This window comes from Pristis pectinata, chromosome 8, assembly GCF_009764475.1.
Source record: "Pristis pectinata isolate sPriPec2 chromosome 8, sPriPec2.1.pri, whole genome shotgun sequence".
In the NCBI taxonomy this organism is placed as follows: domain Eukaryota; kingdom Metazoa; phylum Chordata; class Chondrichthyes; order Rhinopristiformes; family Pristidae; genus Pristis; species Pristis pectinata.
Genome location: NC_067412.1, coordinates 72,056,678 through 72,083,639, shown reverse-complemented (window position 1 = coordinate 72,083,639; position 26,962 = coordinate 72,056,678). Strand labels below are relative to the sequence as shown.

The 26,962-nt window shown below is 39.8% G+C and overlaps 1 protein-coding gene across 1 annotated transcript in view; it reads left to right on the top strand.

The window, feature by feature from the left end:
* Positions 1–26,962, top strand: part of LOC127573806 (rho GTPase-activating protein 6-like) — a 76,145-nt gene that overhangs the window by 16,031 nt on the left and 33,152 nt on the right. Inside the window, exons 2-5 of the mRNA XM_052022312.1 lie at positions 4,686–4,842; positions 19,720–19,788; positions 23,563–23,813; positions 24,979–25,174. Of these exons, the coding sequence (XP_051878272.1) occupies positions 4,707–4,842; positions 19,720–19,788; positions 23,563–23,813; positions 24,979–25,174 (652 nt within the window). The 5' untranslated portion in view covers positions 4,686–4,706. The remainder of the gene's footprint in view (positions 1–4,685; positions 4,843–19,719; positions 19,789–23,562; positions 23,814–24,978; positions 25,175–26,962) is intronic.

Below are 26,962 nucleotides of genomic sequence, written 5' to 3'. Positions count from 1 at the left end.
TATCCTCTCGAGGTTACAGAGAGTGATTCCCCTAACTGAATCTCGGTAGGGACAAAATGTGTGATATCTATGCTTCAATAAGAATGTCACCACAGAAATCCGGCTCATGGTACAGGGCAAGGATTGCTTTACTACTGACTCTGAAGGTGAACTTTTAGGTGTTCACAGTTCTTCAGCGGAAGGTGGAAATATTTCTAAAATCCTGTAGTTTATACATGTAAAGGGGATTATCATGACTCTCCATTCAAAAATAGATAACTCCATTTAATTTTCTTTTCCCAATGAAAGTGCACAGCTTTGCAGGGGCATGCAGGGTTTCCCATATGGCCAGATTTCACTAACTGCAGGCACCTTGATTTGCAGTTACTGAATATCAAATCCCTCTCATACAAGAACTGTAAGACATGTTGTCCAAAATAAACTGGCATGTGACCATAACCAATGAATCAGGCACCAAAGTGTCTGGTATTCTAACGACAGTTACAGACTTGTCGAATCATCCAGGACGTTTGGCTGTGCAAAGTTAAAGGTGGATATGAGCTGAAGCAATGGGCTCTATAATGATGGTCGACTGCACTTGAGCCACTTTGGAAAATCTAAAGGAGGCTTTTGGGTAGAAAGAGCAACATGTTGATGTTGCACACACAGAGGAACAGAGCTTACATGCAACCAAGACTGTGTCTCCCCGCAATACACGACAGAATAAACCACTGTCTTGTTGAAATAATTCTTCTATTGTCTGAACCATCTGAAAGAATCCTGAGGTATTCAGTAGGATGTGTGTCAAAAGTTGCAATCATCTTTCTCATGATTCTTAGTCTTGTCATGGCATGTCAAAACACCACTGGAGGATATTTCAGTTTAATTTTAGTGTTTCGTTCAAGGACTGTATTAACTTTAACAGAGTATCCAAAAGGTTATAGTTCAAAACAAATGGGCCTAGAAATTCTTCTAATACTTTTTAATGGTGCTTTATGGGCTAATCGAATGTTATTTTTGAAATTTCCAGAATGATAAAGGTTTGTAATTGCAATGTTCACAGATCAGCAATGCTGGATTGCCATGAGCAATGCCGTGCTGTTGGCTTCAGCATGATGTAATCAGTCGATCTGTTGCAAGTTCTTGCATTTAGTCTAGAATCTTGATTATGTGCACAGTGACACACCTTGTAGGGTTGCTGCCTCACAACTCCAGTGATGCAGGTTCAATCCTGGCCTGAAGATGCAGGAGGTATCAGATCTCAACAAGTTCAAAGAATACAGTTTGAGTGTTGATTCTTGAAATAGAATGGTGTCAGGGGAAATAGTATTGGCAAAACTTTGCTCTTGTGGGCATAAATAGGAACCATTGTTTATCAGACAAGTGATGGCCCTTTTTGCTCTTCAGAAACCATTCCTGGGGCCTCTATATTTGCCTTGAGTGCTACAAAGCTGGTTCTGTTGTGCTTAAGTTCCCATATACTACTGGTGATGTTCCAGCCTCTGCTTCTTTGAGCTGGTCTTACTCCTTTACAAGACTCTAATTCCACTGCCATAATGCTGAGCATTCTTCTTTGAACTTATGATTATTTGAACCCTTTCAGAGTTCCATCATCACAAAGGTCTTTTCCACTGTCACAGTCTGTAGTGTAGGCATTGGTTGGCATGAATTCTTCTATGTCTTCACTTATCTTTACTACATTCAAGGCACAGCTCTGAGTTTGCACCATGTGTCTGTTTCCCAATCTGCAAGATGGTCACAGTCTGTAACAGTTGTATTTAACTGTTAATGTACATGAAATGCTGTTACTACACATATACCACAGTCATATTCATAGACACACCCAGAAATAGGCACAATATTGCTCTACTCCAAGCAAAGCTGATTTCTAACTCTTCAGCAATTTTCTTCTGGGGATGTGTGAAGGGATTTCTGGAACCATGCAATGACAACTGGAGTAAAGGGGCAAGATAGTCTCATATTTCCTTCAAACTAGAATCTCTGGATTGTTTGAAGTCTTTATCTCAGTATAGGGGGACAGTTAATAACATGGAAAAGTGCATAACTGAGGTTCACAACCTAGAAATGTAACCCAGCAATTGAGTGTTGCCAGTGATGTCACCACTGAGGCACAGAAAAGATTGCACACAAAAGGAATTTTACCTCGGTTAAACTGTACCAGTGATCATTGTTGGGTGAAATCGTGCCCAATGAAAACTTGGGCCTGGTATGCAATACTACTAAATGCACCTGATATTTTTCAGATGTCAGTCACACACCTAAAAACATCACAATTTATGTTATTCTCTTTATCAGCATAAATGAAAGCCTTTGGTTGTAGCCAGAATCCTTATTGTTCATGATAGTATACAGAGGGGTGCTTTGTGCTGCTTTGTTGCATTTGTGAGTACTTAAAGGGACATCCCACAGCATTCACATATCTCAGTGATGGCAGACTTGGAAAACCCAAGCCTGCAAAGACATTGGCTGCTGAGAAACTCTTTCAATGGGTGTCTCCATGGTGACACTGCAGGCAGCACTCTATCACTGCAGACAAAATGACTGATATCTCAGGGTGGGACAGTGGAGGAGGTGAAGATGTGCCAATCAGTAAAGAAATTATTCCTATAGAATCTTAAGAGATCCTACTCAGACCTCTGAGGCTCAATGCCTTTGGAGGATCAAGTTCTCCAAAGCTCTCAACATGGATATTCTGCAGGAAGGTCTTTTGGCCATGTTCCAATGCCTGGACTGTCCTCTCTGCAGAGCTCAAGGTCTCCTTGACTGTTAATGTCTCAGCCATTGGGTCATTCTATGTAGCTGGAGCACACCTCTGCCATGGCTCCCAATTGGCTGCTCACCAGAGAATCAGAAAGGTAACCCAGGCATTGCTTTCACAGACAGGTTAGTTTATCTCATTCAATTTCAGTGACCAGGTGGCATTTCAGGCACTGTGATAGGCCAGTATTGCTGGCTTTCCACTCATCTGCCCATAAGGACTTCTATTAATAACTTGGATCTTTTCCTCAGCAGGAAAGGTATCCAAACGCTGAATACTCAGATGACTGTCAATCATCCAGAAGATTTTCCTGATGGTAAATGCCATGTTTGTAGAAAGTAGACATAATGCATTCATCTTCAGAGAGACTGAATTGCCAGACATTTTCTATGGCCAGTGCTGCCCAGGGAGATGGATGCTGGTTTACAAGGGCTACCTTCTACTCCTCTGTTCCTGATACCAATTTGCAGTCTGAACCTCAGAAGAACTAGAATTGCTGTGGAAAATGTCACTGGTCTTCTGAAAATGAGATTCAGATGTCTGCTTCAGTTCGGGGTGATCTGCAGTTGACACCCGGGAGGTGCAGAGGCCTATGCTTCAGAACCCAACTATCCAAAGACAGCAGCAGTTGGTGTCAGAGGAAGGACAGGATGCAGACCAGAGCCTGAGGGTCATGAGGTACAAGAAGGAGCAAGAGGAGAGGAGGGAAGGTCCAGTCACCCCTCTACTGATCATTGGGAAGTTGGTCAGACCTTAAGGAAACCCTGCCCATGACAGCCAGACACCAGCTGCATAATGGCTGCCATGAGGTGAGGGAAAATATTGTGTATGCATAATCATGGCCCACATGTCCTGAGATAGTATTCAGTGCTATGGATGACACTGATGCCACTCTAATTTCCAACCTGATCATTGAGGTCAATTTCACAAAATGTTGTTCAGAGGGGCATAACATAAAAATGCCACAATTATGGGTGGGTAATACAGTGATGATGTTGCAATGCTCAAAATAGATTCATAAATAGACTGGAAAAAGCTATGCACATTACATCCATGTGAAAATGGGGACCATTTCTGGACATTTTGCTATTTGCCTGTTTTGGGGCTATTTAGTGACAGATGTAGGTTGATACTTTTTGTTCCAGTCTATGTGAGTATATGTGGAAATAGGTTTCTTTTGCAAATAGTGACATCCTCAGATGTAGATCCGGTGCTGGAAAAATATCAGATGTGCTGACATGGATCCCCTCTGGAAGTGCCAGAACCAGTTTTATAATGGGCGTGATATATGGTTAAAGTGATTTCAGCTCAATTTGTACTCAAGAAAAAATGCTCAACAATTCATTTTATGGGCTTGTATGTTGTTCTTTTTAGTAACAAAATCTTGTTTTTATGATGCACTTTATACATGTCTTGAATCTATCTTCACTCAGCGATGCCATTTTCTATTAGTCTTTTGAAGAATCTGGTTTCATGACTCATTCTATTAAGCAATTTATTTCTGTTCCAGTGAACAGGAATTGCAAAATGAATTGATTTGGGAGTAACTAAAACCACCAGCCTCTGGTATTCCGAAAAAAGAGCTGAGATTAGTAATAAGCAATTCCAGATAGCAATTCAGAGCAATGTCCTGGTGCTGTCTGTAGGTTAGGGTTCAACATAAATGAAAAAAGTTTTGTCTTATGAGTTCCCATGCATAGGCTTCATTGGAATAATTCAAAGTGACATACAAGCCAGGATAGAATTAAACAGAATTCATAGAACAAAAGCAGGTCATTTAGCCAACTGGTCCACTTTAGTCTGTGCCCCCTCTTATTAATTTTGCTTCATCAACTTGTTGCCAACATGTAAAAAGGCAGATTTATTGCTCCTTCAAAGCTGTTTTATTTCTTCTATTTGATTCCTGTATATGATTATACTTTTGCAGGGTGATTTCACTTGGAACACTATGTTTGGACAGAGTGTCACACTGCAGCCTGTTCCTATTCAGAGCCTCTCCGAACTGGAGCGAGCGAGACTTCAGGAAGTGGCTTTCTACCATCTGCAAAGGAAAGATCTGGGCTGTCAAATTACCATCCCCAAAGGTACAATCGTTGCAAGTTTTGTGCCTGCACATCTTATTGTTAATCAAACTGAATCTAGTACAATGCTTCGGATTGTATGGCCTATTTACAATCATGCAGAATGTTTTGGGCAGATCCAGTCTCTGAATCATCCAAAAATTAACACTTCAAATCATATGACAACATTATTCATTGTTGAAAGTGGTATACTAAATTCAATTTGAACTTTCCTAATATCATTTATTAACCTTTGTTTAGTTTGAACTATTGGGTGCTATTTACTTACAATTTTATTGTGATTTCATACATGATATACAATGGCTATGGAATTACTTCCTTGCAACTTTCAGTCCATTATTTGTATTTTAAAGTGGCAAAGGAGTCTTTCTTAACCAAGGAAGTCACATACACCTATTGTGCATTTTCAAAACGTTGGCCCAAATACCCATTGTGCGTTCTGGTCTGCAGCTGAATCTCCACTGATCATTGGTATATGTCAGACTGAGAGCCAATGGTGCAGCTAGGTTTATACAGCTAGCTGTCAGGATCAACTGATTAATGCACATGTGTTAGGACCAATTGAGTTGAGTGAAGTTAAAAATGATTTCTTCAATTTAAAAACACTTGCTGGAACTACGACTCTGGATTCATTGATCAGTAAGATGGTCAGTCTAATGGCAGCTATCAGATTCTGAATGACCTGAGTGGTTGCCATGAGCTGAAAGACATGATTCATGGTTGCATTCTATCTGTCTCCTATTGCCACCATGGTGGTGGAGCAACTGACTATACCTTGCCCCTGTCCCATGTGGGGATCGGTTGCAGGTTCCATTCACGATACCACTTGCTACATTGATACTTTTGAGAAGAAGAAAGCACTACAAAGTTGTCACCAAGAGCTGTATTCAATTATCAGAAGTCATGGGGTTAACATCAGCCCTGCATGTAGAAATGATATCCTTCAATCAAACTTCTTTTCCAGGAAGTTTCCAGAATTTCTGCTTCCTTGGGTGTAAAGCACATAATTGTTCTTTTAAAGTGGAATGATTATTCCCTTGTTTAAAAAAAAGGTAATGAGGATAATCCCAACAAGTGTAGGCCAGTCAATTTAGTTTCAGTAGTGTGAAAGTTTGTAGAAACAATCACTCAGAACACAATTATTGATCACTTGGAGATGAGGACAATGTGAAGAAATGTGAAATGTTTATATCTGACTTGATGTGGTGGAGCAGATTCAGACATGGCATTCAAAAGGGAATTGAATCAGTATTTGAAACAAGCTACTGGGAATGCAACTAGCTGCATTGCTCATGCAGAGAGCCAGCACTGACTCATACAGTGTGTTTCCTTCTGTGCATTTCTATAACTGTATGATTCATAGCCTCTGCTGGGATTGAACCACCGCCTCATGTTGCATTTTTATGAATCACCCAGTCCCACAGTCTCACTGCCACTAACTTAATGGTAAAAGTATCAGAGCTTATGTTTGGTAGTGGGAGAGCAAAGCTGGCAGGCAATGGTTTGGTACAGAATGTGGCAAGATAGAGGACTTATGCAAGGAAGGACTCTCATTCTGATACTTTTTATCACCACCAACGTCATATCTGACTCATGAACTCTTCTCTGTATATTCCTCATGAGCTTCTTCATCGTTCAACAGTTCAACAGGGTTAGGGGGAGGGTGGGAGAGTGGGTGTGGTGGGTAGAAGTAAAGAGTGTGCAAAAATATGGCATACTAATCTTACAGAATATTATTGATTACTTTTGTAATCAATAACATTTGTTCAATTAACTTCTTGTTATGCCAATTTGTTCAGAAAGATTGGCATTTGTTCATACTGACATGTTCTAGTGGTGTACAGAGGAGTTACATATTAGTTTTCTTCATTTGTTCCATTTTTTGATGTTTTTTTTAAAGTGAATTCTGTCAATATAGGAGCATCACTGGCAATATTCTTCAAGTTTCCATATTGTATGTTTTAATTTTCTAACCTTAGCCGCTGTGGTGTAATGCAAATACTGAGAAAAGTGGGCTATACAGTTTGCCCATTACATTTTAATTCAATAATCTTTCTTCAGAAAAGTTCTGACAAAAGCTGTTGAACTGAAATAATAAATCTGTTTTTCTCTCCATTTGTGCTGCCTGATCTGCTGAGTATTTTCAGCATTTTCTGTTTTATTTTAGATTTTCAGCATTTGCAATTTTTTGCTTTTGTATATCTTGTGGATCTTGGGTGTTAAACCAGTGTAGGCTAAAGAATGAAAGCCCCTTTCATGCCATTTGTAATAACACATTACATTATAAATTAACATATTAAATAAAGTAGAAAATTCCATTAAGATATTAATTTATCCTTTAACTCCAAAAAATTGATCTGTTATTTCTCAATTTTACCCGAACCAATAGATACACTCTGGATAATGTAATGCTCCACTTGATGGACAGACTGCTGTGCCGCATAGAACTAGCAATTTTTAAAAAATAAAATGTTGATCCAAGCACAATGTGTTTTTTGGCAGGGTTCATCGATATTCCCAGTAACCAAGTAGAAGCTTTCTGCTTCAATTTCTTATCTTAGGTAACTGCAGCATCTCCTGGTGTGTTCCTCAATGGAATATATTCTGTTGAATATAAATCTACTCTTTTTAAAAATGATCTGTCCTGATTTTCATGACAATTTGTGTTAAAGTATGACAGAAAATATGGTATCATTGAGTATAAAGGAGAAGAATAAATCCTAGATTAATTATTGAGTTTCCTGCAATCTGAAAGCATAAAGAGGCACTGCAGGATGCCTTACTCATACAATAGAAATGTTAAAAGAAGAAAGAGAGAGTTCTGTCCTTCAAAGCTCACATCTCTTTGATTGATTCCAGGGAAGTAGAGCAAATTGGGCCTATACTCAGTGGAGTTTAGAAGAATGTGAGGTGATCTTTTTTCATCAGATAAGATTCAGTGAAGGATTAATGGGCAGTTGCTGAGTGAGTATTTCCACCAATGAGGAACAAGGGGGCACTGTTTCAGAATTCGGGACCATCCATTTAATACAGAGATGAGGAGGATTTTCAAAGGGTTGTGAACCTTTGCATTCCCTTGCCCACAGAACTGTGGAGGCTGGATCATTGAATATATTCAATATTATGAAATTAAAGTTCTTTGGAATAAAACAGATGGCTATGTGTCACTAGCAGAAAAATAGAGTTGTGACCAAGAGCAGATCAGAAATGAGTTATTGAATTGTGTATGGCTCACCGATGCTCCTACTTCTTTTGTTCTTTCATGTTTACAGCCCAGCATCCAAACTAAGAGCTGAGAGGATGTAACTGAAGGGTACAAACTGAGGCTGTTTCTCTAAGTAGAAATAAATGCCTGTGACCTGATGAATAAAGTAAATATGAAGATATTTCTACTTGTGGGGGAAACCAAAAATATTGCCCATAACTGTGAGAGGGTAATTAATGCATTCGGAACAGAATCTGGGAGGAATTATTTACTCACAGAGTAGTGAGAATGTTAACTGCTATCACTTTATCCATTTAGGGTAAATCTAGATAAGTTAAGTTTGTCAATGTGAACGTAGCTTATGCAGATGGAGCTAGATAAAAAAAATAATGAAAGGAGACTAGTGTGGATGTGGAAAATAAATATTAGCATAGATCTATTTGGGCTGAATTGTACTTTCAGTGCTCTGTACTATCTTTCCCTGTCCTGTGAATATTTGTAGCCTGTACCCAAACAATCTCTTGAAAAAGATCCTGCAGATGCTGGAAATCTGAAATAAAACTTGAAAATGCTGGAAACACTCAGCATCTGTGAAAGAGAAATATAGATAATGTTTCAGGTCTGAGATCTTTAGTCAGATAAAGCATCTTGGACTTGCACCATTAATTTCGTTTCAACTTCCATCCGCCTGACCTGTTGTGTATTTCCAGCATTTTCTGTTTTTATTTCAAACTTTCTCTTGTTTGAAATGCTGGAATAATGTAAGGCAATCTGGGGTTTAAAAAGAACTCAATTGGAAGAATATCAATTTCAATGGGTCAAAAATGAATTTGGCCAGTGTAACAAAGGTTGACAGTAATTGAACAATAGGTGCTTTTAAGGAGATGATGGTTTGTATAGAGTCCGAACAAATAATCACCAGAGGAAAACATAGCCAACACAAGCCAGAAAATTAGATGAAGCAGAGAAAAAGGATATATTAAAGAGACCTGGATAAATGCAGAAAGATCAAAGAAGATGTAACAGTAGGAAAAAGAAAGGCAAAGGAATAATAAGATCTTAGGTTAGCAACTAACATAAAAAGGGAGTTAAAAATATTCTTCTGGCATTTAAATAATAAATGAGTTTTTCCAGGTACCGTGGGACCAATTGAATGTATTGATAAAGCCAGAGAGCATGGCAGAAGTATTTTTTATCTGTCTCTATCGAGGAAAAGAATGTTACCAAAGTCATAGTAAGGGAGCAGGCAGTTGAGATACTAGATAGAACAAGAATTAATGAAAGAGAAGTGCTAGAAGTGCTGGCAAAACTAAAGGTAGGTAAGTCATGAAATCAGGAAGGGATCTATTGTAGCTGGCAGACTGGGGTCATTTTCCAAGGCTATCTCTACTGAAATGCAGGGCCAGTCCACCAACCATGCTGCAGCCACTGGACAAAACTACACAGAAACATCATGAAAAAAAAGGGATGCAGATGGCAGGCACTGAGGGAATGCACTAAAGTGACCGGTTTACATTTTCATTTGGTTGAACATTTATTTGTGGTGGTGCTTATTTTTATATTGTGGCCAAAAAAACACTCTTGTGGTCAATGACAGATGGATGAAAATGTTTGGGACAGCTGGTGATGAGGGAATTGGGGTTGCAGTTACTGGTAATGCTGTTGGATATGTTCTTTATGGACAACCCAGGCTAGAGGAAGCCTGTCTAAATTGCTTCCCCACTTCCTCTCCCTCCTGGTCATCTTTCTCCTTCATTTCCTCATGTTCCTGATTCTCAGCAGCATGCTGGTGGCAAGACTATCTTGTTACTATGGTGAGGTTAGAGAGTATGAATCATGTGACATGAATTGGCACCCAGCACTATTGGGCTTCTTACAGTGACCTATATGCCAATGGTCTGCTTTATCTCATTCTATTTGGAGCATAGCTTCCAATAGTGTATGCTGTGTATGTGAGTGTGGGTTGTGCACCAGAACTGAAAACCACGTCATACTCTTTGTCACCTACTGGTCGCCCTTTGCAATGTTGTGGTCGATCACTGCAGATGAGGCAGCAGACTGCCACAGAATGGAGCCATTATAACTGTTGAAGAAGAACCTGCAGGTGATGGAAACCTGAAATAAAACAGAAAATGCTGGAAACACTCAGTAGGTCAGGCAGTATCTGTGGAAGGAGGCACAGTGTTAACGTTTCAGGTCTGACACCCTTTGCCAAAACCGTTCTGAGGGTTTCTAATTTCTGTATTATACCAAGATATTAGATGTTACAAGATTAGTTGCTTTTGGTTGCACATGACTTGGATGCTAAGAGATTGAAGTCCCTTTCAATTCCAGTCCATGGGCATATTGGTATGAAGCACTGGCAAAGGCAATGAGTAGGCAAACAGTGGCACCTTGCACGTAGAAAAGACTGCAATCCCAGCAAGATCCTTGTATTTGGCACTTGTTGGTCTTTCTTTGTTTCACAAGTATCAGTGACCTCTCTCATGTAGCAGATGAAGGCAAACTGAGAAGTTCCAAATACCAGCATTCCAGCCCAAAATAAGATAGATGTATAAATTTTGTCGCAATCAGATTAATAATCAGAATCACTGTGGTCCATACCCTGCTTTGAGATTGTGGCTGTTGTTACAACAGATGACAGATTTCAATGAGAATGCGCTTTTTGAAGTATAGATGTCATGGATATCATTCCCTCTTGAAGGTGATGCAGGAGAACTTCTCCCTGACACTACAGGTGTATGTTGTTTCTGTGCCATGCACTTCACTTCCCCCATCATCATTTTTCAGTAGCTTGTCTTGCTTAGTACCTGCTCATTTTCCAGATCATGTTGTGCTCTACACTCTCATGTCTGGCAGCAGTTGATTTGTGCAGAAGCCTTGAAGTCAGCCAAGATTCTTTCAGCATTTAATGATCCACACTGTAGATTTTTATGACTTGAAAAGTGATAAAAGTCTCATAGAGCAGTGGGAACAGCACAAAGATATCAACCAGCAACTGATCTGCAAGAGGTTGAAAATCCCTTTTATCAATATCCTTGTGGGGTCCTCTATCCTACGAAGCATATGTTCAACTGTGCAAGATTAGAAAGACTTAGCTGGAATGTAGGCCTCCCGAGTGGAAGTGCTGGCCTCAAATCAGCTTTACATACTCACTGATGACTTCTGTATACTTCTAGTAGAAAATGGTGCCCATCACAGTTTGCTGCAGAAATGTACATATGCTTATAGAATGCAATTCCTAAGTGAGTACTACCAAGGCCAATTCTGCACCAACTTTACTGACTCTATTCATTTACACACAGATTAAAACAAGTTCAAACTGCCTCCAATTTCTCTCCTGTCTGATCCTTCCTATTTCTGAACCAATGTTAATTTACCTTCCCCAGTTCTTTGATCAATACATAATCTCTCTAATAATCAATCCATAAGTCTCTCTCACTGCTATATTAGTTTAATCATGCCAAAGAACTGGATAACTTCCCTGCAAGGTCATTGATTCCATTATTGAAAAGCACATTATGCTTAACAAATGTACGAGAGGTTTTTTGAGGTGGTAGCTAAGAAAACAAATAATGGGTGTAGATGTGGTGTATTTGGACATTCAAAAGGTTTCTGATAAAGTCCCACATAAAATGTAAATGTGCAAAATTAAAGCATAGGATTGGGAGTAATACATTGGTATGGACTTAGAATTGATTGTCAGACAGAATGAAAGGGTGTTTTTCCAATGGCAGTCAATGATTCATAGGCACCACAGGGATCGGTCCTAAATGTAATAATTCTAAGTTTGCAGGTGACACAAAGCTGTTGGTGTGGAGTTGGTGGAGGAGTGGGGTGCAATGTAAGAGGATGCAAAGAGGCTCCATTGTGAGCTAGACAAGCTGGGTGAGTGGGCAGATGCATGGCAGTAAAACACGAATAAATGTGAAATTACTCATACTAGCTCTAAAGACAGAAAGACATTATTATCTAAAAGATGATAAATTGAGAAAAGGGGAAGAGCAATGAGACCTAGGTCACTGTACACCAGTAGCTGAAAGCAAGCATTTAGGTGCAGCAAGCAGCTAGTAAGGCAAATGGTATGTTGGTCATCAGTGAAAAGGGATTCAAATACAGAAAGAAGAACGTCTTGCTCCATCTATGTAGGATCTTAGTAAGATCCGAGGTGTGTGCAATTTTGATCTTATCTGGAGAAGGGTGTTCTTATCATGGAAGGAATAGAACAAAGGTTTATTAAGTTGATTTATGGGATGACAGAAATGACAAATGAGGAGAGATTAAGTTGATTGGGCCTCATTAGGATCTCATCAAAACCAATAAAAATCTAATGGAACTGGGATCAGGAGAAGTTTCCTTAGTGACTGTGGTGAACCTGTAGAATTCTCTGCTACATGAGGAGATACATTCATTTAATATATTCAAGGAAGTGGTTAATAAAGGTTATGGGAAGAAGGTGGGACTGTCATCCTCCTGAGTGTGTGAAGCTCCTGAAATGACCAAGTTTAATGCAACATAAAAAAGTTATCTGCAGTAAGATTTTCAGCCTTGCTGGTCTGAAAAATGGTGGTTCTCCTTCATTCGCAGAAACAGAACTTCTATAAATACCATTTCCCTTGAAACCATGATATTTAAAAGGCCAATACTCAAATTGCACTTTTTGTCCTTGCTGAGGTGTGTGACTTCCTGATGTTTGGTCCCGCCCATGGCTATACATCGTGAACAAAGGACAGGGCAGGACAAGTTGTTGGGAGAGGAAAGAGAGGACTTTCACAGGACCTCCATGTGGGATGTTGACAGACAATTCTCCTCCCAGATATTCAGTGGGTTCCCAGAACACATGGAGAATTTGTGGAATGGTGTGTGCACTGCAGCAACCTCAGAACATGGCAAAAACTGCTTTAGACATGCTTTGTTGTTGACCCCTGACAGATACAGAACATCTAGGCTACTTTTTTGTCCCTTTCCCAATGCCTTCAGTTCATCTGAAAACCTTGGCGTGAGCTTTCTTCCATGTTGTTACCTTCTTCATTCTTTCCCAGATCTCCTGCACTTGTGGAATATCTGCCAGCTCTTGCTTCAGGCAAAATGCTCCTCAACTCTAAGAGGTGCAGGCTAACTTCTAAGTAGAGAAGGTTAGATGGACCAGCACCATCCACTGATGATATTAACCTCTTACTGATGTGTCCCACTAATGAACTGTGCACTGCACACCAAAGTTATTCACGTGATCAGACAACAGGAAGTTGGTGAGTGGCCTGTATTTCAATCAAGAGGCATGGGTTAATCGCACAACAGGTATTTAGCTGCACTGGCGTACTCCTGAACCACCTGTAGAATTTCTCTTGCAAGAAAGAGGAGAAAATTGCATTTACATGATGCTTCTCATGGCCTAAAACTATACCTTAAGCAATGAACTATCTTTGAAGTGTAGTTGCTGCTGTATCCTGTGGATGGGAAAATCCCACAAACAGCAACGTGATAATGACCGGATTATCTGATTTACTGCAGTGACTGAAAGTTGAAATTTGGCTTGGTCACTTGAGAGAACTCCTCAGCTCCTTCCAAATGCTGATGTTTCCTTTCACCTAAGGAACAGTTAGGACGTCTGTCCCACATGTCATTTGATAAACAGCACCTCCGACATCACCACTGTCTCTTCTGAATATATTTTCTGGAAAAAAACAGTAGGAACAGTAGGAAATATTATTGCTATTAGTTAGAGTGACAATTTGACTCAAAGTAAGTGAGAAATAAACAGGATCATCCGTAGTCGTGGGAAGTTGGCCTTGCTGTGATGTGTCCCAAAGGGATAATGCTCAGTGTGCTGGCTTAGTCTCACCAATCTCAATTCTGAATCAAACACAGATGACAAATGATCTGTTTGGAAAGAACTTTACTCCGCTATCATGTTATATTCTGTTTATTCCAGTCTCACATTTCTCTTGGATATATCAAGTGGTCCTTTTCATGTCGAATACATCTTTTCTTGCATGTGACCTTTGCACAGTTGCTTTCCCTCCCAAAACCTTCATTGTCTTCAAGCAGCTCATTGCTTTCAACGTTGCCTGCAACCCTTAAAGAAATAATCATCTGCATAATTACTGCCCACACATTTATCTGTCATTGGCAAATACGAGGGCAAAGTGAAGTTACTGGAGGAGCTCATAGATCGGTCAGTTAGGGTTCACCTCAGAATAGCATATAAGGTCAGGCAGCTACAATATTGGTAGGGACTAGCCTCACTTCTATGATTTTCTGGCAACTGATAGCCAAACAAAATAATTAGCTCTCACTTTGGTTGTATTTATGTTGATAGTTTAAAATTCCACATTTCTGATAGTTGTATTTTTCTCTGGATACCATAATTCCAGGTCATAATCATAGAGTTATACAGCCATAGAAATAGGCCCTTCAGCCCACTGCATCCATGCCAACCATTATGCGTATCTATACCAATCACACTTGCCTGCATTAATTCAATATCCCTCTATGCCCTACTCATTCAATCACCTGTCAAGATGCCTCCTAAATGTTCTAACTGCTCCTGCCTCCAACCATCTCCTCTGAGAGCTCATTCCTGAAACCAGCTAGTCTTTGTGTGAAATATTTACCCCTCAGATCACCTTTAAGCCTCCTCCCTCTCACCTTAAACCTATGTCCTTTAGTTTTAGACACCCCTACCATGGGAAGCATTCACTGGCTATCTACCCTATCTATGCCTCCCATAATTTTAGATACCTGTTGTGAGAAATCCACATGACTGTCACGTGACAGTAATGACAATGACCCCCGCTGACTGGAGGACAGTATTGTTGCTCTGATCGGAAGTGATACTACTGTCAATCAAGGTGCGGCTCCACCCACCCCTCAGGTGTGAGAGTACCTTTTGCCTCTGAACTTGCCTGACCACTCTGAACTTGCCTGACCAGTACCCTTTGTCTCTGAACCTGCCTGACCATTGGCTGTGACAGGAACCTTTGTCTTTGACTTCCACACCATTGGCTTGTTTAAATCACAACCGTGAGGCTCCACCCAGCCTCCTAGCACCATAAAAAGGGCTGTATCCCCTAGCCCTTCCTCTTTGACGACCCCAGGATTACTGAGACAACGCTGCAGAGATCATTGGTAAGAGTCCATCACCACATGATCAGGGAGCATTTCATTCAGACTCAGGGAGTGTTAAGGGCCAATGCTAGTGTGGGACAGGCATTGAAGTGTTATATCCTGAAGTTGTACATTGTTATTGTGTGCTTGTTTGTATCAGGTGTGGTGTGTGTGTGTGTGTGTGTGTGTGTGTGTGTGTGTGTGTGTGTGTGTGTGTGTGTGTGTGTGTGTGAGTGAGTGTATTTTACCCCAGTTGTGATTCCCCTCTCATGTTCGTGGTATCCTATGCGTGAGTGAGCGTGTGTCTGTTCCCATCCATTCTGTCCCGTGTTTGCCTTTGTGATTAAACTAGTTTGGGTCTACAAAGCTCATGTCTAGAGTCCTTGATCCTTAAGGCAGTAAAGAATGATTTCACACAACAATACCTTGATCATGTCACCTCTCAGCCTCCTTTAATCCAAAGAAAACAGACACAGCTTATCCAATCTCTCCTGATGACTCAAGGCCTCCAATCCAGGTAAAATCATTGTGAATCTTAATGGAATCCCCTCCAACTTAATCATTTTCTTCCTATAGTGTGGTGACTAGAATTGCATGCAATATTCTATTTGCAGCCTAACCAATATTTTGTACAATTGTAACATGATGTCCCACTTCTTATACTCATTGCCTTGGCTGATGAAGGCAAGCATGTCATACACCTTCCTCACCAACCTGTCTACTGTGCTCCCATTTTCAGGGAACTATGTCCTTGTACCCCTAGGTTTTTAATCTGTCCTCCTAGGAACATCTTCCCATGACAGAGATCAGAATAGAATGTTTATTTGAGGAGTCTGACATCAGCATGTGAGTGACATGGCAAGCCCGAAGTAACTGACTAGGTGCAATTAGGGCTGTGATGCTGGGGATATTAGTTTGGGAGAAGACACTGAGGTTGGTTTGTTTACCCTTCAAGTGGCTGCCAGAATGCTCTACTCATGAAATTTTGCTCTCAGTCTTCTCAGTAGAGGAAAGAATTCCTCAGTAGAGGAATAACATTGTGGGCCAAAGGGCCTGTACTGTGCTATAATGTTCTATGTTCTATGTCTCTCTGTTCAATAACACTCCCCAGGGCCCTGCCATATACAGGTTTAAATGCTTTCCTTTCCCAGCACGTTCACTGTGTAAAAGTATCCTGCCTTCAAGATAAATCCCAACTATTTGTGCAAACCTCCATCAGCCTCATTATTGACATCTTGGTGCAAATTTTGGGATGGGGATGGGACTGGTGGTGGCATTGGTGGGCAGTGGGGGTGGTGAGCAAAGCTGTCATTATCAACAGAAGTTTGATCAGGTTCTGCCACACCAAACGCTGTGGCTACAGTAACAGGACAGGGACTCTTTGCTACAAATGAGTTTGTTCTTATATTTTATTTTCAACAGCTGGACATTGCTGAAGGACCAGCAATATACTTCCAGGAAAGGGTGTGCATGATTTGGAGGGTGTTGATGTTCCGACAGGGCCTGTTGACTTTGCCCTTCTTGTCAAAGACGTCACAGGTTTAGGAGGTGCTTTGGAGTAGCCTTTGAGTGTATCCACATCACTTTTTGTAGATGGCACTTGCTGCATCACTATACGTTTGGTTGTGAATGGAATGAATGCTAAGCTGTGAATGGATGGGGGTGCCGATCTAGAGGGCTATTTTGTCCCAGATGCTGTAAAATTCTTGAGAGTTGTTGACACTGCCACTCATTCCAGCCTAGAGGAGAGTATTCCATCATGTTCCAGATTTGTGTTCTTGTGGATGGTTAAAAGGGCTTGGGGTGTCAGAAGGGTGAACTGCCTGCCACAGCATACCTGGCCCCTGACCTGCTCTTGCAGCTCCAGTATTTATATGGCTACTTCCAGTTAAAATTTCTGGTCAATGGTGACCCCTCCCCTGACTCTCCAGATATTGCTGGTGGGAGATTCAGCAAGGGTTTGTCGTCAGATTCTCACTTGTCGGAAGTGGTCATTGTCTGGAACTTCTGTGGTGCAAACGTTACTTGTCATTTATTAGGTGATTCCTGAATATCATCTTGGTCTTACTGTATACAGGAATGGACTGCTTCATTTACTGAGCAATTGTGAGTGAAAGTGAACATTGAGCAAGTATCAGTGAATATCTGACCTTATTATGGAAGGAAAGTCATTGATGAAGTAGTTGACGATGATTTGGCCTGGGACATTATCCTGAGTAACTCCTGCAGTGATGTTGTTGGGCTAGGTTGATCTCTAATAACCACTACTGCTTTCTGTTGTGTGAAGTGTGATTCCAGGCAATGCAGTGTTTTCCCCTTGACTTTAGTTATACTGGGGCATCTTGATTCCAAGCTCATTCAATTATTGCCTTGATCTCAAGGGCAGTCAGTCTCACCTCACCTCTAGAATTCAGTTCTTTGGCCCGTATGCTGTGATGAGGTCTACAGCTGGTAGGTTCTGGTGAAACCCAAAACTTGGCATCAGTGAGTAGTTTATTGGTGGATAAGTGCCACTTGATAGCACTCTTGATGATGGCTTCCATCTCTTTGTGGATGACTGAGGGCAGAGATTGGGCAGTAAATCTTTTCTTTTTTTTGTGAATGGGGCAAACCTGGACAATTTTCCACACTAGAATACAGTAGCTTGGCTAGAGGTGCAGCTGGTTCCAGAGTGCAGGTCTTCCGTATGTTAGCTGGTTTGTTGGGTGGTTCAATGGACTTTGCTATATCTAGTGCCCTTAGCCATTTCTTTATATCACATGGAGAGAATCAAAATGATTGGAGACTGGTATCTGTGATGGTGGGGATCCCAGGAGGAAGCTGAGATGGATCATCTATTGAGCACTTCTGGCTGAATGTGGTTGTGAATGCTTCAGCCTTTTCTTTAGCGTTCACCATATGTAAGCCTCCACCACCAACAAAGCTCAAGTTAGAAGTTTGATAAATAGTCACTATTCGCCTAGATGAGCATAGTCACAATACAGTTAACCAGGAGTCACTGTACTCATACTATTCCTTACTGCTGCAGGTGAACTGTAGACAGAGTATGTACGTCCTACAAGAGCTCTTGAAGTAACTGATCAACATTCTTTCCTCTGCTGAGAAGACTGAGAGCAAAATTTTATGAGGAGAGCATTCTGGCAGCCACTTGAAGGGTAAACAAACCAACCTCAGTATCTTCTCCCAAGCTAATATCCCCAGCATCACAGCCCTAATTGCACTTAGTTACTTTGGGCTTGCCATGTCACTCACATGCTGATGTCAGACTCCTCAAATAGATATTCTATTCTGATCTCTGTCATGGGAAGAGATTACTAGGAGGACAGATAAAACGGTTCAAAATATACTCAAAGCATCCTTGAAACCTTCTCACTGACTCCTGGGAATCCCTAACCCATGAATGCTCGAAGTGAAGAAGTATTGAGAACCTCAAGGCCATGCATTGAGAGCATACAGAAGCCCTGCATTAGTGGTGGAAGGAGAGGGCCTGCAACCATTCCACTCTCATTCTGACTGCTCTGTCTGTGGCTTCCTGCACTGAGGCCCAACCCAAACTCAAAGAACAACAGCTCAACTTTTGTTGAGATTGAGTTCCCCAACTTTAGAGAATTTGCTCTTTCTTTCTGTTTGCCCATTTTTGCTAGCCATTTCTCTTGCTCTTTTTTTCCTTTGTTTGTATATATTGGCCTACAAAAGAACTTAGCTATTTATTTAAAGGTCTCATTATTAAAGGCTTTCCTACTGTTCTGCCCATTGCCCTCTCCTGTCTTCTCCGCTGGCTAGACTAACTTTTTCTCTCTCTTTCTCAGTTCTGATGAAGGGTCTTCAACCTGAAATATTAACTGTTTCTCTTTCCACAGATATTGTCTAACCTGCTGAGTTTTCCCTGCAGTTTAAGATTTTATAACAAGCACATGAGGCTTGTCAGCTTGTTAAAAATCATTTCAAGGTTTTCTTTTAATCACTAGTGTACTGTACCTTTTCTGAAACTTGAGGGAACAGTTGAAAAAGGGAATTATTCTCAGCAAGATATCTTTAACTTGCTTTAATCATAATCAAATTCTGTTCTCTGACTAGCTCCTTTGCTGGCAGAAATATCACCAAGCTGGTGACTTGTGAGAGGGGTGGATGGGCTGATTCAGCCAATGGAAATGGCAGGGAATGTTTTAATGACAATGTGTGCAGAGGGACCAAAGCAGTTATGGAGTAATTTTGACGAGCAGTTGCTGTTTATTTTATGGCAAATGGACATTTTTTTTATCAATTAATATTTTCTTTTTTCATGCATACATTTGATGGACTTGGTTTTCGAGCAGACTTCTATTTGAACAACTGTTTTCAATAGATGGTTATGGTTTTGAGGATATTCTCACACCAGTTGCCAACAGAAAACTCTAAACATCTGGGTGAATAGTTCTGATCCAGGCTCTTTGTCTCCTGTGTTCAGAATCTGTGTTCTAATCACATCACGTCAAAGTTAAATAACCAAAAATATTTTCCCTGCTCACCCTCAATATTTTGCTTCCATCCGTTCATCTGAAAATAACTATAAATTCTCATCTTTACAGATGGGCCAAAAAGGAAGAAATCATTTCGGCGAAAGAAGGAACCTTTTTCAAAAGAAAAAAAAGATAAAGGTAAGAAAAGCTTTTATATTTGCGAACAATTTTGCTTGGGTATTAAATCAGCTGAATAAAGCTTTCTGTATGGATGAACCCTTAACTATGTGACTCAGAGATGAAATTGCCACCACTATGACACAGCTGGTACCACATGTAACACCTCAGAGAGTGACCAGGCAGTGAAATTAATTTCCAGGATTAGGATCCCAGGCAGAAAAAGTGTGAGCAGATGCATATTGGTAGCGAGAATGAATACAAACCTTATTTGCTTCTCACCAAAACCTCACACTTCAGCAACTTATACAATTGCTTTTACTCTGCCATGATGCAATCTCAGTTGAACTTGAATCAATCTTTAAACCACGTCCAATCCAGATCAATTTATGCCATCTCCACTCTCAGCTTCTTTAATGCTTTCCCAATGGCTTGCATAATGATTGACATGCCCACAATGAGACTCCTTGGTGGATAAAATGGATCACCCTTCATCTTACCTTGTTGCAAGTTATAAGGTTTTCATCATGCATTGTAAATGCCTCAGGTAATCTTTATATTAAAAAGTGTCTTCAATATACAGCATAACCATACTCCATGAAATTTCCATTCAGCTGTAAATAAGATAACACGTCATTAATTCAGAGACATGCATTTGGCTCTACTCCTCTATTCAGACACCCAGTAATGCATAATAATCTGTGGTTTTTGTTCACGTTCTTCCTGCTCCCCTCCTTTTCATGTAGCAAAAGCCAGAACATTTCTTCTGCTGACTATTACCAGGACCAAAGGAAGAGAAGACCAAGACTGTATACAGTTTGAGTGGTTTTTTAATCCAATATTAATTCCTCTAATCTTTTCAGAATTAATAGAGCCACAATTGGAAAGGAAAATCAGTGTGAGTTAAATCTTTTATCTATCAATAATGCAACAAGTTGCAGGCTATTTTCTCTACTTATTGTACACCGAAATGTAGGGAGAAGGGTGGGAGTATCAGGGAAGGAAAGCACATAATTGTGTTTCATTGATGCCACTTTTTCAAGGCAGTGAACACATCTTAAAAGGGAGTTGGTCTCTGGCTACAGATAACCGGGAAATATTACATGTGGAGAACAGGCTGCAAGAGGTACAACGAGGGAGCCCACATTAAAGGATGCATCCTTTGAGGCCCTACTCCGGGAGATCCCATTTTCCCAAGCAGACCAATAGGAAGAGGATGCTAAGAGGACAGTTCCAGAAGACTGGCTGAAGCGTTCCAATAAAATTCACAATGAAATCTAACTTCTTTTCATTGTTCTTTGTTCATTGAAAATTTTGTGAGGCACGGACATTTGTTTTTGTCAATTATGTATCAATTTTTGAAAAGTTTTGTTCACATTTTGTTTTCCATTAAGCAAATTGTGTATTCTCTTACATTCTGTTAGCTTGGTTGATGTTGCCAATATGGCAATAAATGTTATAACTTTATTTTGTATCAGAATTAATAGTTTTCAATATTTGCTTAATCATTGACAAAATCTTAATGAAAAGTATAATAGTCCATTGTCCTTTGCACAGAAGCTGTCACTTTGGTCAATCCAGTCTTAAATTTCTTCAGTCACTGAATGGAGAAATGTGGACTTTGTGCAACCTTCAGTCAGTTCTTGATTTTCCTTTAGATTTGATTCTTTATTGAATTTGAAATATGTAGCACACAAAAACATGGTGCTACAGGTTCTGGTCTCTAAGCAAATGAGTTCTGCCTGAAATGATACCTCAATTCTGTTGTTCCAAGGCACTTCTGCTGAAGTTTCAATTTCTGTTTTCAACTTTTTAACAAGTTGTTTCAGACTTTAGTGGCAGTTGTATGCTGTGATGTTACATCAATGAAGAGTTTTTCCAAATTTTTCCTGATTTTACAGATTAGGGTAACAAAATTAGAACATCTTTCATCTCTTCTGTCTATGTACACCAGTAAGCCTATTAATGCATTTACTGTACAAATTATAGGCATTTCATGTGCATTGCACTTACATGGAGTTCAGTTTTTTTAAATTTCTACAATTATGTAAAATCTTAAAATGCTAGTTTATCCCGATTTTTTAATTATTTACATTTCCTTTTTAAAATGTCCATGATGTATTCTTTATTGTATTGTCAGGCAACACCCTCCAACCATTATCAAAGAATATATTGTCTGACCTTTCACGTACAGCATCGTGGCAAATAAGCTAGTTATATATTAATTCGGTAAACTAATATATAAAAACTCAATATCTGGAGGCAAACATTTCATTGCAAACTCATTTTATATAACTATAAAACCTAAAGGAAGAGTGACATTTTTTAATGCTCAAGATTTTGAATGCTGTTACATACCTTTTAATACTTAGGCTATCATATGGTCATCTTCCTATGGCATTGCATGAAGTAAATCAAAGAATAATGGTATTTTCATAGCCTTGTCTTATGTTTTTTGGTTGCTGATTCATTCTCTCATCTTTCCTTCTGCTTCCCTCACTCTAATCCTTAACTACCATTAAGTTTACTTCTGTTTCTCTGTTTTCTACTGCTTCTCTATCTAGTTCACCAAACTCATGGATGGTATTGTATAATTTGGTGCAGTATCATATCATGTGGTGGTGAAAGGAGTCATCAATAACAGCAGGTTGCATATATGTATGGCAGGGCTGCAAGGAAAAAATGCCAATCAGTGAATCCTCTTCCTTTTCACCTCTTCCTTTTCACCTCTTCCCACTTGCGTTGCTTCCTTCACTAAAGAATTTGCTTCATCCCACCAACCCCTCTTCTATCTCCCTCCACCCTCACAACATAGCAGCTCATCACTTTTCTCTCACTGCATTTCTTTTAGTTTCCCATTAACTATTCACCTTCTATCTAAAACTAGTCATTCCCATCACTACATCTCCTCTTCAGATCAACTATAATATCCATTCCTTCCAGCTTGTTCTATTGGGTCCCATTCCACCTTTAGAGTTCTGTTTATCCATACTATCTTAAAGGCTGTCACCAAAAGCCCAGAAATATCCACAACTTCAACCAATTTCCTTTCCCTTCTTTCTATTTGTTCCCAGCAGATAATTTTTGTTGGATTTTAAATTCAACTTTGCTTTAAACTCGTACTTGGAAGAGGATATAAAATCTGTCTTTTCACCTTTTCTAAATGGTCACCTTTAGGAACCTTATAGATGACTCCAATACAATTGAGGCCTCGCTCACAGCTCTGCAGGCCAAGATCTTAATGAGTGGATAGGGTTGGGCAAAGTGCCAGTGACATGGTTGAAGAAAGTATTTGAAAAGTTGTAGCAACTAATGCAAAAACAAACTGCTGGAAGTATTCAGTGGGTCAAACATCCACAATCTCTTGTGTATCAGTAATTAATGCAAACCGTGATTCATTTGTGTTATTGCAGCCTCAACTTTTAAGTTAATACAAGGATTAAAATAATTCTCATCAGAAAATTCTGTCTTTCAACAAATATTATTATTTTGCTGAAGTACTTACTTTACACCCACTGGGATGGCTCTTTTGATGTCTTATTGTAAATCACACAGACCTTAAGAAGGGGGGGAGGGCACTCGTGGAAGAAAGGAAAGAACAACTGTATGGAAAATAAGAATTTTTAAAGTAGATAACAAGTAGCATATTTGAACACTGTGCAATAATCTAGTTGGAAACTTGTAAAGATAGAGCCAGTGGACCATCCATCATCAGAATTCCATCTGGTTGTAAATGGAAATATGACAATTTCAGTTTGGGACTACTGATCATGTACTATTCCTTTTCTTTTTCAGAATTACATCCTCTGGGATTTGGAATTCCTCTATCACAGGTCATCCTCAATGACTGTGCACGAAAGAAGAAGCAAGATGAGGTGAAGGAAGGCCGGAGAGACTGTCTAGACCTGGAGACATCAGTTCTGAGATTCCGGGCCAAGAAACAGCACAAGCATCTGGATGATAGTAATGTATTTCTGCAGTCTGCAGCAGTGAATGAACCCCTCTCCCCGACTTTTCTGGATAATATTTCTAGAGGTCACAGACGGGTATGTTATATTTCCAACTCTAAAGCCAGTGTGGAAAAGGCAATAAATATTAATGTGCTAATGAAATGGAATTATCCAAACAAATAGTGTAAAAACCTTGCATAAAACCCAGTGATCGAGTCTCCTTATTGGGGACTTGCATTTTTATTTAAGAATGTTCTAACTCAAGATTCTCTGATAGCATTGTATTTTGTTTTTGAAAGATATAATAATTTCCCATACTTCCTGTCCCATTTTATAAGATTCAGGAAGGAGGAATTGGAAATATTTACTAATGAATCAAATGCATTTTTTGAAGGCTTTATGACTGAATTTCTCTCCATTTTCTCCACACTCTTTTATTTGGTATCCAGCATACCACAATGTACCATCTCCAGATAAAAATAGACTAAAGGCATTCTGTCCACCTATAATATTCACTTAGCACAAGTCACCTCCAATGTCTGTGCAGGGGAAGGCTGCAGACATTTGGAGATATCAGTAACAAGAGCATTAATCATCATTCTTACTGGATCCTCAATATCCACTGCCCCTTCAAATATTCACTGCACTAATGTGTGCCCATAGTTTATCCTTAGATTCACTTCTGCCCCTGTTGCTAATTGACCTCGTTCATTGTCTAAGTGCATACTGAGATCCCTCAACAGAAAACCATGCTTGTCCTCAAGCCCAGCATTTCAACCATGCTGTGTGCACATTACTTCTATCCCATTCACTACCCCTTGATGGCCTTGACCGTTCAACTGTTACCCTTGTTTTTCTGATCATTTTCAACTGATTTTATTCACCATCCTTCAGACCATTACCTAACAACGTTCTCACCTCCCATCTTATCCTGATGATTCCTCAATCCCATACCGAGCTCCTGGTCATCGTCCTTCTCCTCTCAGCCATAACATATGGTGTAGTTAACATCAAGTAATCCCAATGCCAGTAGCTATAACTTAATTGAAGCCTAATCTCAATTTATCCTATCAGTGATGTAAAAATTATTTCTAAAATCCTTGCCACTCTATTACTTTCTTTATGGCAACTCTTCTTGATTTAATTGGGAGTTCCTTGCATGAGTTATGCATTTTCCAAATGAATACGTCATCACATATCTGTTGCTATTAATCATTCTAGTAGAACCTGGGTGGAAATTCTGTGCATTCCATGATTGCAGGGTGCTGTTTCTGTTGATTCTATCACCGATCTGGATGACAACCAGTCACGATTGTTGGAAGCCCTACAGCTTTCTCTGCCAGTCGAACTAGAAAAGAAGAAATTAACAAAGACCAAAAAGAAGCTCAGTCTGAACCCCATCTATCGGCAGGTCCCCAGAATAGTGCAGCAATGCTGCCATCACATTGAAAGCTATGGTAAGCAGCCATTAACATTAGCATTTGTGCTAAGGTGAATCACTGAATATCCAGGTTTGTGACGTTCCATTTTTATTTGCTTTGTATTTTAAACATCTTTTTGGAGGAAATCAGGTTCCACAATTCATTAAAGCAGAGAAAGCGTGGACTTTCAAATAATTTATTAATAATTTTAAAGCATCGGAGGTGAAATCCCTCTTTTTTTAATGAAAAATAGGTTAATGCCAGCTTTTCTGAAAATGTGTATAAGCAAAACAACATTTCTAAATCAAATCTTTTATAGCTCCATGTTAATGCTAAAAAAAAATCCTAAATATTGAAGACTGAAAAAAAAACAGAATGTAAAAGAGGGTTAAGTGCAGAAATTATTAAAAGCAAACAACTACACATCTGGAAGTAGTAAAACAAATATATCCAATATAAGAATATAAGAAATAGAAGCAGGGGTAGAGAATCTGGCCTCTCACTCCTGCTCTACAATTCCATAAGATCGCATCTCATCTTTTACCTCCGTGCCACTTTCCTTTGCCAACCCCATTATCTCTTGATTCCCTTAATATCCAAAAATCTATCAATATCCTGCATATACTGAACAGCTGGGCCTTCACAGCCCTCTTAGGTAGAGAATTCCAAAGACTCACTATTGCCTGGGTGAAGAAGTTTCTTCTTATCTCAATTTTGAATGGGTGGTGCATTATTTTAAGACTACAACAGGTGGTTCTGTTACGGACTCAGTGAAAGTCCCTTTAAGATAGAGAGTGTGTGTGTATGTGTGTGTGGGGCGTGCTTACGTCAATAGAAGATAAAGGACGTAATGACGTTGTTGAAGAAGTCAGAAGAAGAAGGAGAGAGAGAGAGAAGGGAGAGAGACACCAGCCTGCTTGTTTTCTCTATCGATGGATGAGAAACAATAACTGTGTTTGCCATAGAAATCCATGTATGGAAGTTGGAAGTAATCCGGTGGAGTTCACTTTGTTGCTGACCTGTAGAAGGAAACAGGTATTTATGTGTGGACGACCACGGTTCGGATGCTTTTCGGGGGTGAGGAAGTCACTACCGAGTAAACACTGAAGTGTCGTTTGGGTTCCATCCTGGAACATTTGGATTTCGTATTTACTCTCTCTATGTTCTCTACGTCTACGTCTTATCTTCAGACAACGGTGGTTGTTGAAGAAGCCCTTGCTCATGTTTCACCTTATGGCTTGCGGAACTGAACTTTAAGAACCATTCCGGAACTGGGAAGTTTTGGACTTTGTCACACACACACACGACGAGTTTAGTTTTGGGGTTAACGTTCAAGGTTTAACATTTTTGAATTCTAACATACTAACATTGTTTACTTTTATTTTACGTAATTATCATAAGTAGTGATTAATAAAATAATTTTAACACTGAATTTATGCTCAGTGTGTTTCTTTGTTGCTGCGTTCGTGACAGTTTTCTAAAACACCCCAGCCATTGGAAACATAATTTCTTCATGTACTGTGTCAAGCCCCAAACAATTTTGTATGTTTCAATGAGATCATGAGGATCATGTCTTATGAGGATAGGTTGAGGATAGGTCGAGTGAGCTGGGGCTATTCTCTTTGGAGCGAAGGACGATGAGACGTGACTTGATAGAGGTGTACAAGATGATAAGAGGCATAGATTGAGTGGACAGTCAGAGACTTTTTCCCAGGGCGAAAATGGCTAACACAAGGGGGCATAATTTTAAGGTGATCAGAGGAAAGTACAAGGGGATATCAGAAGTAAGTTTTTTACACAGAGAGTGGTGGGTGTGTGGAGTGC